The sequence below is a fragment of the Podarcis bocagei genome (assembly GCF_964188305.1).
Source record: "Podarcis bocagei genome assembly, chromosome: 12".
Classification (NCBI taxonomy): domain Eukaryota; kingdom Metazoa; phylum Chordata; class Lepidosauria; order Squamata; family Lacertidae; genus Podarcis; species Podarcis bocagei.
The window spans coordinates 13315483-13328483 of record NC_138137.1 but is presented as its reverse complement, the minus strand read 5'-3'; the positions used below and the strand labels follow the sequence as shown (position 1 = coordinate 13328483).

The following is a 13001-nucleotide window of genomic DNA, read 5'->3' as shown; positions in this document are numbered from 1 at the left end:
TTCACTGGGTGATGGAGGATGGCGAGGGAATAGGGGTCAGTACACAGGAATCAGTGCTCACTGGAAGGACAAATCCTGAAGCTGAGACTCCAATACTTTGGCCACCTCATGAGAAGAGAAGACTCCCTGGAAGAGACCCTGATGTTGGGAAAGATGGAGGGCACAAGGAGAAGGGGACGACACAGGACGAGATGGTTGGACAGTGTTCTCGAAGCTACCAGCATGAGTTTGACCAAACTGTGGGAGGCAGTGGAAGACAGAAGTGCCTGGCGTGCTCTGGTCCATGGGGTCATGAAGAGTCGGACATGACTAAACAACAACAACACAAGAACCAGAGCAGCAGGACCCATCACCAGAGCCAGAGGGACCCCTATCTCCACAAACACAGGTATAGGGAGCAGTGAGAGGGACATTCCAGGAGACTGAGGCAACCAAGAGCCCATAGCCCAGCTCCCTGGCTTACAAGGTGAGGCTCACTACATCTGGGAGGAGGTGTGTGATTGCTCTGCTGGATTAAGTTTGGGACAGGTGAGGGTCACAGGCCTCATCAAGCCCAGATGCTGCAATCAGCAAGCAAAGTGTAAAAGGGAAGCAGAGCTGAGGTGCTGTGTCTGCTCTAACACCCATGTTGGTGGACCTCGACTTGGATGCACCTGGACCTCTATAGGACTGGACTTTGGATGTGTGGATTGACCCCTGGTCTTTGGACTTTGACATACAGACTTGTGACCAGGTAGGCCAGGGTTTCAGGACACACACACACTGCCCAGGCTTGTGCCCCAAAGAGGTCACTTGCTGCTAACACAGCAGTTTGACCTCCAGAGGCTATATTATTTCTGATCCTGATACCAGACTTGTACGTGATTTCTACTGTGAGTGAGACTCTCTTGTGAGCCTCTTTGAGAGCCTCTCGGGGCCAAAAAACAGAATATAAACCAAATAAGTAAATTTTGTGAGTTTTTTTGGGGGGGGGCGGCAGCAGTTAGGCTGTAGGCCGAGACCTTTCCTGTATCCCGGAAATGTTAAAATCTAAGCAAGGGTTCAAATTCCTATAATAGCCAGGCTAGCTTCCTGGTGAGGTAATGGCTTAATTATGGGTTGTTAACAAAGGCAGTGATTCTGTGCCAGAGGACAAAAAGGTGGGCCATCCTTTCTCAGCTGTTTGGAGGTCAGAGTCGAGAGTTGGGTTATGTGAACTAGAAGTTGGAACTTGGCAAGGCTGCAGGCCGGGCATCTGGAAGACAGAGCCATGCCTGATTTATGTTGGAATCCACGGCTGTGGCAATGGGAGAAGCAAGACCCTCTTGGGGTGATTTCTTTATTCTGCTTCAGGATAATATATCCGATATTTACTTTACCAGACTATGAGCAATTCCAGACTGTCGCTATTTTCCAGTGGGACTCAACCGCATACTGACAAGTTCAGTTTGTACAATTAAAGTTGATTTGGAGTCCTTGTGCAGCAAACAAGCTCCTCTCGCCTTGCTCACCCCTCCCCCAATTAACTTTTTGCAATAAGAAAGTGAGGGGGGAATGCACTGAGAGTGTGGGACAACATTTGCTGGATCTTCTAACCTCCCTGCAAGCATATTGGAATGAATGCTCAATGAACTGGGGATGTCTTCTAAGCTCCTTGCAAACTTTGTGCTAACTAATCAGGATTAATCCTCAATAAACAGGCTGCCTATAAGCAGCAAGACTAGAGTAGACTTCCCACTCCCTGCCATTCATGTGCATTTGTGATGATTTGTGCTTATGGTTATGTGATTCTGCTCTCAGTATAGTTTGCACCTGCAAAAGAAGACATGAACAAGCCTGCTGCATGTGGTGTGGTGGTGTGTAGTGGTTAGAGTGTTGGACTAAGACAGTGCTTCTCAAACTTAGGTCTCCAGATGGGCTAAAACTCCCATCATCCCTAGCTATCGGGACAAGTGGTTGTATTCCAACAACAGCTGAAGACCCAAGTTTGAGAAACACTGGACTGGGACCTGTTACTAGGACCTAGGTGCTGGGAGACCAGGGTTCAAAGCCAAGAGGGCATGTAAATGTTAACGATAATAGGCCACAAATCTGCCTCAAAACGTTCATGATACGTACTCCACCGAGCATACATCATTGTCCCAGAGCATTCACCACAGTGATAGATGGGATATAAATTACCCATCTGGCTGGGTTTCCCCAGCCCCTCTGGGTGGCTTCCAACAAAGATTAAAAATACATTAAAATATCACACATTAAAAACAGGGCTGCCTTCAGATGTCTTCTAAATGTCAGGTTTGTTTCCTTGACATCTGATGGGAGGGCGTTCCACAGGGCGGGCACCACTACCAAGAAGGCCCTCTGTCTGGTTTCCTGTAGCTTTGCTTCTCAGAGTGAGGGAACCGCCAGAAGGCCCTCGGAGGCTGAACGATGGGGGTAGAGACGCTCCTTCAGGTGTACTGGGCCGAGGCTGTTTAAAGGTCAACACCAACACTTTGAATTGTGTTCGGAAAGGAAAATATCCTTTCTTTAAACTCCTCTGTAAACATTGGTCGTGCCCACATTAAAAACTTCAGCATCTTCCCCCCCCCCCCGCAAAGAATCATGGTACCTGTAGTTTACCCTTCACAGAGATTTACATGGCATCCACCTCAGTAACTCAGAGAACCAAGTTGATTCAGAAACAGCTTGTCCTCCTTCTAACAATGTGAACAATGTGATGTGTGAAAAATATTTCTGTGATTTACCCCATCTAGCCTACTGTGTTTTCCATTTTATAATCCTTTTCCTGAGCAAAAGCCCTGCGTGGTTGTTTTCGATATGTGAGGAGAACCTTTCCCCCTGCCCCACCCCAGGCATCTGTGAGGTAATTTGCAAATTAAATGGAATGTTTTGAAGGCAGCAAGCGCCGTAACCCAAACCCATACTGTGTGGTATGTTTCCCCCTACAAATAATTAAACACAAGATGTTGACAGGTGCAAATAGTTCCCAAAGCCCCGTGGGCCTGTCACAGTGTAATCCTGTGCAACCCCAAATGTTTTTTGACATTAAGACCAGCATGGGGCGAAACCAAACAACCGCATTTCAGATCTTTCCCAGAAATGCTGAGTTGAAAACCAAACAATTATTTGCTGGTTTTTACAGCTTGCTTTCTGCCTCCCTATTTACCTAACTGGCATTCCCACTTCACAAAGTGCCTGTTAATAAGATTAGCAATTAAAAAGCTTGGCTGGCAATTGGCAAGCATGTTCTCCTCGGAGTTGGTTGGAGCCGCTTGCGTGTGTCCCCAGCAGGGCTTGAGGAGCACCTGAAGGAGGGAAGGCGAAGGCACGCTCCGCCGTACGCAACCCAGCACCACAGAGCAGAAATGGAGAAAGCCCGGCCGTTATGGGACAACCCCTTGCAGTTTGTCTTTGCCTGCATTTCTTACGCAGTAGGACTGGGGAACGTATGGCGCTTTCCCTATTTATGCCAGATGCACGGAGGAGGTAAGCGTGACTTCCTGGAGTTTACTCTGAGCATAGAATCGGCATTCAAGCACCTTGACTTGCAAAGCCGAATTGTCTTTTTCAGAATAGTGTTGGATGCTGGATAGGATTCCTCAGGTTGAGAAAGAAATAAGATGTTATGTTTTAAGGTGGGTCAAGAGCAATAGCCAAAGGTCTCAGCATCCTCTGATGTTCACTGGCTCTCCTTTCCACATGCTCTTTCCTTCCTCAGTTGAGTTCCAGAGTAGGACTTAAAACTGTAAGTCGGTAGTCAAGGTTTTGTTCCTTTAAACTTTAACCTGGTGCCTGAGGTATATTCTCGTTACGCTGTCAGTTCTGACAGAGTCTCTTGTCCTAACTGAGGTGAGCTGAACACCTGCATGCTCCTAAAGCCATGGGTGGTTTTTACGTGCCAGTGGATGCATGTCATTGCATGGGTTCCTAGTGTGGCACATGCGCCCAGAGAGGCCTTCCTTGGCATCTATGGAGTCCTGTACCTATCAACTACTCACCACAGAAATTAGGATTGACAGAAACCCATCAATATACAGTGGTATCTCGGGTTACAGACACTTCAGGTTACAGATGCTTCAGGTTACAGACTCCACTAACCCAGAAATAGTACCTTGGGTTAAGAACTTTGCTTCAGGATGAGAACAGAAATCGCGCAGCGGTAGCATGGCAGCAGCGGGAGGCCCCATTAGCTAAAGTGGTACCTCAGGTTAAGAACAGCTTCAGGTTAAGAACCCGAGGTACCACTGTAATAGCCTAGTTTCATCACAGGAGTGGCAATTTGAGGGGTTGCACCTAGGAGCCCCCTTCTCCCCTGACAATTAGACTTGGAATAAAGTTCTCTTACCATCCCAGCTATCCTCTCCCAGAAGATCTCTCTCTGTGTCTCCCTCTCACACACACAACCTGGGGCGGGGTGGGAAGCAAAATATACAGTTTTTCAAGACCAGTTGCAGGCAGGGGGAGAACCTAGAGTGCGGTTGCAATTTGTGCCCAGTACCCAGTTTATCTGGTCTGCATATGCCCCAAAAAGTTGGCAGTCCCTGACATAGGGAACAAGAAGACACATTGCAGCAGAGTCCCATTATTCATGACGAACAAGGGATGGAAGCCAATCGCTCGTTCTATACATGAGTAGAGAATGGCCTATGAAACTTCTCAGGGGCGTTCTCATGCCCCTTCTCTGCAGGCCTTTCTGATAATAATAATAATAATAATAATAATAATAATAATAATAATAATAAATAAATAAATAAATAAATAAATAATTATTATTTATACCCCACCCATCTGGCTGGGCTTCCCCAGCCACTCTGGGCGGCTTCCAAAAGAATATTAAAATACTGTAATACATCAAACATTAAAAGCTTCCCATTCTGCAATGCTTCCTTCCCTTGCAGGCCACCAAATTGGGTCCTGAAGGTTATGAAGGAGAAGGGGCATCGCTGGGCTGTACTGTCTTAGGTTGTGGACGGATGCAGGACTTTTACATAGGATAGAATAGCAACCAGTCATACTAACATGGGGAGAACTGCTGAGGGCCAAACCATGTATGATGATGGTATGAGAGAACTATGATCAGAGCTGACTTTTCTTTTCTTTTTTTTACTTCAAAGTGGGGAGCGGACGACGACCTATTTTCAGTTCAAGGGCAGCATTTCCTTCTGGGCCATCAGAGGCAAAAATGGGCCAAACAATGAAGGCGAATTTTGCCTTTGTACGGTAGGGTAGTTCTGCACACACTAAGATGCCCCTCTCTCTGCCCAATGGTATATTCCAGCCAGGCAAAAGCACTTAATGAGGATGCAAAGCAGGACCAACCGAGAGGGGGCATGGCCTGGGGAAGAGTCCTGAGGGGTACATTGGCCTGGAGGACCACCTTTGTGCTCCCCTCCCCCCCGTGTGAGATTCCCCATCACTGCTTTAAGACATCCATTGGGGTCTCCATTTTGATCAAAGCTGTGACCCCACAGGAGGAATAGTTAACCTTTTCACTTGACATTGCTGCTCTGAACTGCCCAATAAGAGCAACAAGCACCTGTGTTGGTTTCTTCTGTTGGAGTGTGTTGAGGGGAAAACAGCATGAAAGTCCACTCCCCCACTGTCACTGATCCAAGCAAAAACAATGGGCTGTGTCAAGATCATGACTCTCAAGCATGATTTCGCCCTGAGAATCACTTGCTCCTGTCTGTATCCTGAGTTTTTATTCTTTTGTCATTGTTGAATTTCAGTGAATATGGCTGTATGCTGGGAACCTTTAATATATATTTGATTTGATCCCAGAATGTCCCACTTTTCCTTAGTATGTCCCTAGTTTGAGCAGAGAAATGTTGGAAGGAATGGAGTTATGTGACCCCCGAGCCAAGGAGAAAAGTAACTATACAACCTTTAGAAGACATCTGAAGGCAGACCTGTATAGGGAAGTTTTTAAATGTTTTATTATGTTTGTATATATGTTGGAAGCCACCCAGATGGGCAGGGTATAAATAGTAAAATTATTATTATTATTATTATTATTATTATTATTATTATTATTATTAATGAATAGGGTGTCCCTATTTTCATTGGAGAAATGTTGGAGGGTATGTGATGACAAGGAGAGCAATGCATCTTCCATCTGCATTCAGGGACAACATTCCCACTAGTATAAAGGTAAAGAGACCCCTAACCGTTATGTCCAGTCGTGACCAACTCTGGGGTTGCGGCGCTCATCTCGCTTTATTGGCCGAGGGAACCGGCGTACAGCTTCCAGGTCATGTGGCCAGCATGACTAAGCCGCTTCTGGCGAACCAGAGCAGCACACAGAAACACTGTTTACTTTCCCACCGGAGCGGTACCTATTTATCTACTTGCACTTGGACGTGCTTTTGAACTGCTAGGTTGGCAGGAGCAGGGACCGAGCAACGGGAGCTCACCGCATCGCGGGGATTCGAACTGCTGACCTTCTGATCGGCAAGTCCTAGGCTCTGTGGTTTAACCCACAGTGCTACCCGCATCTCTCCCACTAGTATAGATTGCCCTTAAAAAGTGTCTGTTGGTGGACTGTGACATCTTGTGTCAGCTTTGAGTGATTGCTTCATCCACTCTTGTGATCTGGATTGCATCAAGTTATAACATCCCACCAGGAGGCTTTGTTTTCCACGGATGCTGGGGGTGAGCTATATCTTTGCTGGGCCAACACAGCCGTCCTGTCCAGCCCAGTACTCAAAGCACACCAGATCACAGCCCTGACCTGCTGAAGCAAAGCTTGAAAGGCATCCAACTTGTACTCTGCAAGGAAGAAAAAATACCAAACATGTTGTTGGAGATGCGATGCATCCCGCTGTGTGCAAGTCCAAGGGACGAGGGGAGAATTCAGTTCACTTTGGATTTTAATGCCAACCTACATGATTTGCATTTAAACTGTGCATTTCAAAAATTGTATGTGTTCGTGAAAACAACATAGCAAATCATTACATTGAAGGCAGCCCTGCAACACCAGACTGAGGTGTCATAACAGCCATTTGTTCTGTACGTTGCCTTACAAAGTCAGGGAATGGCAATAGTGGAGCAGATCCAGGTGCTCTTGGAGGAAACTGATTTTCTAGATGCCTTTCTATCAGGGTTTAGGCCAAGTTTTGGACCAGAAACTACTGTATAAAGGCCTCTTTCAGGAGATGGACAAGGAAAATGTGTCCCTTAATTCTCTGCAACCTCTCAGTGACTTTTGATACAATCAAACATGGTATCCTTCTGAAGCAGCTGTCCGAGTGACAGGTGGGTGGCACCACTTTGCGGTGGTTCCTGTCCTACTTGGACAGTCCTTCCCAGAGGGTGATGCTTGGGGAGTACTTTTCAGCCCCATGAAGCCTTCAATGCGGAGTTCCTCAGGTCTCAATTTTAACCCCTATGCTATTTAACATCTACACGAAACCACTGAGGTCCAGTATACCTGAAGGAGCGTCTCCATCTCCATTGTTCAGCCCAGACACTGAGATCCAGCACCGAGGGCCTTCTTGCAGTTCCCTCACTGCAAGAAGTGAGGTTACAGAGAACCAGACAGAGGGCCTTCTCGGTAGTGGCACCCTCCCACCAGATGTTAAAGAGAAAAACAACTAGCAGACTTTTAGAAGACATCTGAAGGCAGCCCTGTTTAGGGAAGCTTTTAATGTTTAATAGACTATTGTATTTTAATATTCTGTTGGAAGCCACCCAGAGTGACTGGGCGGGGTATAAATAATAAATTATTATTATTATTCCAGAGTTTTGGAGTATGTTGTCAGCAATATGCTGGTGACACACAACTTGACTTCTCCTTTACATCTGCAGGTGAGGCAGTGGAAGTGCTGGACCATTGTCTTGCCTCAGTAATGGACTGGATGAGAGCCAACAAACTGAAGCTCAATCCAGATAAGACTGGAGCACTGTTAGTGGGCAGTTCCCTAGACCAGATGGCTGGGAGGTGGCCTGCTCTTGATGGGGTTACATTCCCTCTGAAGGAGCAGGTTCGTAGCTTGGGGGTCTTCCTGGATCCTTTGCTGTCACTCAAGGCTCAGGTGGCCTCAGTAGCCCGGAGTGCCTTCCATCAGCTTCGGCTGGTGGCCCAGCTACGCCCCTATCTGGACAGGGATAGCCTAACCTCTGTCATCTATGCCCTGGTAACCTCAAGGTTAGATTACTGCAACAGGTGATATGTGGGGCTGCCTCTGAAGACGGTTCGGAAACTTCAGCTAGTGCAGAATTCAGCGGCCAGGTTGCTCATTAGGGCAAGATGGTTTGAACATATTACACCGATTCTGGCCCAACTGCACTGGCTACCAATTAATTCTGGAGCCCAATTCCAAGTGCTAGTTTTTACACATCCAGTCATACCTTGGGTTAAAATTGCTTCAGGTTGAGCGTTTTTGAGTTGCGCTCCACGGCAACCCGGAAGAAACAGAACATGTAACTTGTGGGTTTCACCGCTCCCGCATGCGCAGACACTCAAAATGACATCACATGCATGCGCAGAAGCGGCGAGTCGTCACACACACAGATGCGGGTTGCATTCTCTTCAGGATGCGAACAGGGCTCCGGAACGGATCCCATTCGCATCCAGAGGTACCACTGTAAAGCCTTAAATGACTCTGGGCTAAAAGGACCCACTGATGGGGTTGTGTCTCACTGATAGAGCATCTGCCTTGATACAAAACATCCCAGGTCTAATCCCTAGGATCACCAAGTAGAATAATAGAATTGTAGTTGGAAGGTACCCCGAGGGTCATCTAGTCCAGCCCCCTGCAATGCAGGGATCTCAACTAAAGCTTCCATGACAGATGGCCACCCAACCTCTGATTAAAAACCTCCAAGGAAGGGGAGTCCGCCACCTTCTGAGGAGCACCATTCCACTATCAAACAGCTCTTACTGTCAGAAAGTTCTTCCTGATGTTTAGTTGGAATCTCCTTTCTTGTAATTTGAAGCTGTTGGTCCTAGACTCTGGAGCAGGAGAAACAAGCTTGTTCCATCTTCTATTTGACAGCCCTCCAGATATTTGAAGATGGCTATCATAACTCCAGGGTGCTGTGGGTTAAACCACAGAGCCTAGGACTTGCTGATCAGAAGGTCGGTGGTTCGAAGGTCAGTGGCTCCCATTGCTCGGTCCCTGCTCCTGCCAACCTAGCAGTTCGAAAGCATGTCAAAGTGCAAGTAGATAAATAGGTACTACTCCGGCGGGAAGGTAAACAGTGTTTCCGTGCGCTGCTCTGGTTTGCCAGAAGCGGCTTAGTCATGCTGGCCACATGACCCACTTTAGCCGGCTCCCTCGGCCAATAAAGCGAGATGAGCACTGCAACCCCAGAGTTGGCCACAACTGGACCTAATGGTCAGGGGTCCCTTTACCTTCATCATAACTCCCAGGTAGGGTTGGAAGAAGCCTCTGCCTGAAACCCTGAAGAGCCATTGCCAATCGGGGTTGACCAGTGTTTCCCAAACTTGGGTCTCCAGCTCCTTTTGGACTACAACTCCCATCATCCCTATCTAGCCAGACCAGTGGTCAGGGATGATGGGAATTGTAGTCCAAAAGCAGCTGGAGATCCAAGTTTGGGGAACACTGGTGTAGACTGAACTAGATGGTCTGAAACAGCTTCTGGTCTTTCCTACCTGAAAGCTTTCCTGACTGAGGCAAACAGCAGCTTCGGCTTCAATTTGCATTAGGAAAGCAGTATGGTGCGAAGGTTAACCTCCTCTCCTAGCTCTGTAATCCAAGTCCAGATGGGGAGAGGGTCCATGATTTCTTTTTAACAAGAGAGGCTGAGCGTAACCCGTCACTGATCTCCAAAGTTTTGAAGCTAATAACCCTCTCCAAATTCTTAGTTCGTTCTTTTAGGCTCCTGCAGTTATAAAAGGGCACTGCTACAATGCCAAGGCTCTTAGACGCTTGAGAATTCCCCTTGCAAGGAAGACGTTACCTAAGTTTCAAACAAAGGGGCTGTTAAGAAAAAGGCACAAGCAGTGCAAATATTAATTCCCTGAAATAAAACGGATTATGGCTGAGCATTCACCTCACTTTCTCCGCCAGCTACTATGCAGATTGCATTCATTTCTACTGCTCAAGAGTCCCCCCGCTTCAAGGAATGTTAATGCTGGAGATTAAACACCAAATAATAGATATTTACAGAAATACTTTGGCCTGCTCTGAAAAGAAAACCGGGGAAACCTTTTTATACAACCTCCCACCCAGCAAAAACAACCACAACCCTGTTTTTAATTTGGTCAGACATGGCGGCTCCAAGTCAAACACAGAAAGCTTGGACTTTTCTGAGAGGTTATGCTGCATGTTAGCTATGCTGTGGGAGTGCTGTTCAAAATGGCATCTCTGCGGTGAGTTTTCCACGTAAAATGTAGGAAAGCATACACCTGGTGAGTTTGCCCATCACTTCAGGCAAACCCACCTCATATATACTTTCCAGAACAATACAAGAAGCGAAACACTGATGTTAATTGACGGAGTAAATTTTATGGGAAAATAGTTTTGGAAAACAGTTACAATGCAGATATGGAAACACGGCCAGGGGGATTTGAGGAAGTTCACCTAACAATGTTAACAAAAGTGGAATTATTATAATCAGGATAAATGTTTGTTGGTTTGTTATAAATTTGGAAAATAAAAAAAAATTGAAGAAGAAAAAACAAGAAGCAAAACACTGCTGGTCTTCCAAATTCACACCTCTCTGAATTTTGCAATGCAGTTTTCCAGCCCAGTAATGTGTACAAAGCTGGATATTCTAGGGTGAAGCATGCATATACATGAAACTACGGCTGAAAATAACATACAATAATGCATTATATTGGAGGGAAATTGCTTTGCAAAAAAAAGTTCTACAGTATTTTGGGCTAAATTGCGTACGAATGTGAGCCTATCAGGATAAATTTGCACTGAAGTGCTGGTGAATTTACATCACAAACTGATGTGGGAAATCTGGTTAAATGAATTTAGGACTGAAAACTGAAAATGACAGGTTGGCCCATCCCTACAAGTCAGATCCATTGATTTAAAGGAGAAACTTCCTTTGGAAGTTTTAGTTGACTTCTAAATGCCACCGTACTCTTGATCTTTTTTCTCTTCCCTTGGTTAAATTTTAATGCTTTTTAAAGCAATTAGTTATCCTTTAACAGTCACTAGTCTGGACTGTGTGAAAGACTTTCCATAATCACATCTGGAGTACAAATTTGTTTACAGGAAATGATTCTGGCATTGGCGACCAAAACAGGCTGTGGGAGATATCATCATCGTCTAAAATTTCCGAGGCGCTGTTCAAAATAATAATACCTTTAATAAACAAGCCTTATCCATAGACTTATAATCTAACAGACATAGTACAAAAAAAAATGGGATGAGAAAAGAAAAAGCAATTCAGGCACCAACTCTTACATAAACTTACACAACTTTGGCTACAGTCATTTTCCAGGGAATAAGTCCCATGAAACTCATTAGGGTTTCCATGTATCAGATTGCACTTTAATGTTATAATTGCATGGGATCTGAAATATAGTAGGAATTGGAATTTTGTTCATTTGGAGTGTGTATACCCTCACACGTTATGTTACTAATGCAGCAGTGGTTTGGATGAAATCACTTCTTTGTGTTTCCTCCCAATTATGATCAGTATTCCTGTATTCCTCTCTAGATAGTGTGGTAAGACCCTTTGTCTGGGTTTTAAACCAGAAAGCAGTTTATTCTGGAGGTGGTAAAAGCATAAGGGAGCTTCTTTTTTTACATGTGGCAGGAATGCGAAAGTGTACAAAACAATTGGTGCGATATATTAGACCTGACTGGTTGTATCGCAAGTACCACTAATTAAAATATTTGTGAGCACATTCCGAAACTCATTTGTTTAATAAATATAATCTTTTGTTCCTCTTGCAGGTGGATTTCTAATCCCCTACCTGATCATGTTAATTGTGGAAGGCATGCCCCTATTGTACCTGGAGTTGGCAGTGGGACAGCACATGCGACAAGGGAGCATTGGGGCATGGAAAGCGATAAGTCCTTACCTTTGTGGGGTTGGTGCGTTGTTGTTTTTTAAATCTATGCAACTATTTTTCCTATCCCCCTGTCAAATTATTATTGCTTATTTGATGCGCTACAAAGACGACCTCTTCATGACATGCACACAACTTGTCAGATCTTTTTAAAGAATATTGAGAGACCTCCTAACAACAAAGAGACACGGTAAAGGGACGGTATCCGCAATATACAAAATACTACTCCAAAATCCCACGAACCCCTAGACGCAATCAAAAAACAATGGGAGGATGACATAGGCTATGAGATTAACCCCACTCAACGGACCAGAATGTGGTCTATGTGAGATTTGACCAGCTCCGGCCCATCTGGAACTGGTACAGGCTCGTCTTATCTTGAGCCCAAGCAGAGTAGTCCAGCAGCAAAAGGATAAGCAGGTAAATGTGCTACATTGCTAAAGTTTATTTACACTCTATGCTGAGAACATACAAACATCCATCCTGCCTCTGTGAGAGCAGAGAAGCAACTCCCTCTTGACACAAAGAAAGCCGAGAGAACACTGAAAAACAGGAAACCAGTGTACGTCACATCCAGTCTCCCATTCCCGTGGGAACCTAACAGTAACTCTGACTGTGGAATGTAAACAAGTGTCTTGTGACAAGCATTTTTCTGCACAGTGAGGGAAATAGAAACCAACAGTCTAACCCCCCCCTTTAAATCCGTATCAACGAAAAGAAAAGAACTCACTCTGAAACTCACCAACAGGTGGTACCTAGCACCAAGAAAACTAGCGCTAATACACCCAGGAACCTCACCAAAATGCTGGAGAGGGTGCACCGCCACAGGCACATACCTCCACATGTGGTGGGAGTGTCCCAAAATCCAACTATTCTGGACAACAGCCATACGAGAAATATGTAAAATAACTAAGCAAGCATTAGAAATCACCCCGGAATTGGCCCTACTAAACATATTCCAAGACAATAATGCCCATTTACACCACAAATAACTCATAACCCACCTACTTTCAGCAGCCAG

General features: G+C 45.5%; 1 protein-coding gene across 6 annotated transcripts in view; it reads left to right on the top strand.

Annotated features, from left to right (window-relative positions):
• The window catches only part of SLC6A20 (solute carrier family 6 member 20), a 31430-nt gene that overhangs the window by 5161 nt on the left and 13268 nt on the right, over positions 1–13001 (top strand). For 2 of the 6 annotated variants that reach the window (XM_081164613.1, XM_081164610.1), the window contains exons 1-2: positions 9733–10318; positions 11865–12005. In XM_081164613.1, the coding sequence (XP_081020739.1) occupies positions 10072–10318; positions 11865–12005 (388 nt within the window). In that variant the 5' untranslated portion in view covers positions 9733–10071. Of the gene's footprint in view, positions 1–341; positions 734–2636; positions 3469–3572; positions 3728–9732; positions 10319–11864; positions 12006–13001 lie in introns of those variants that run through there. The other 4 variants (XM_081164614.1, XM_081164611.1, XM_081164615.1 and 1 more) reach the window with 4 other exon arrangements.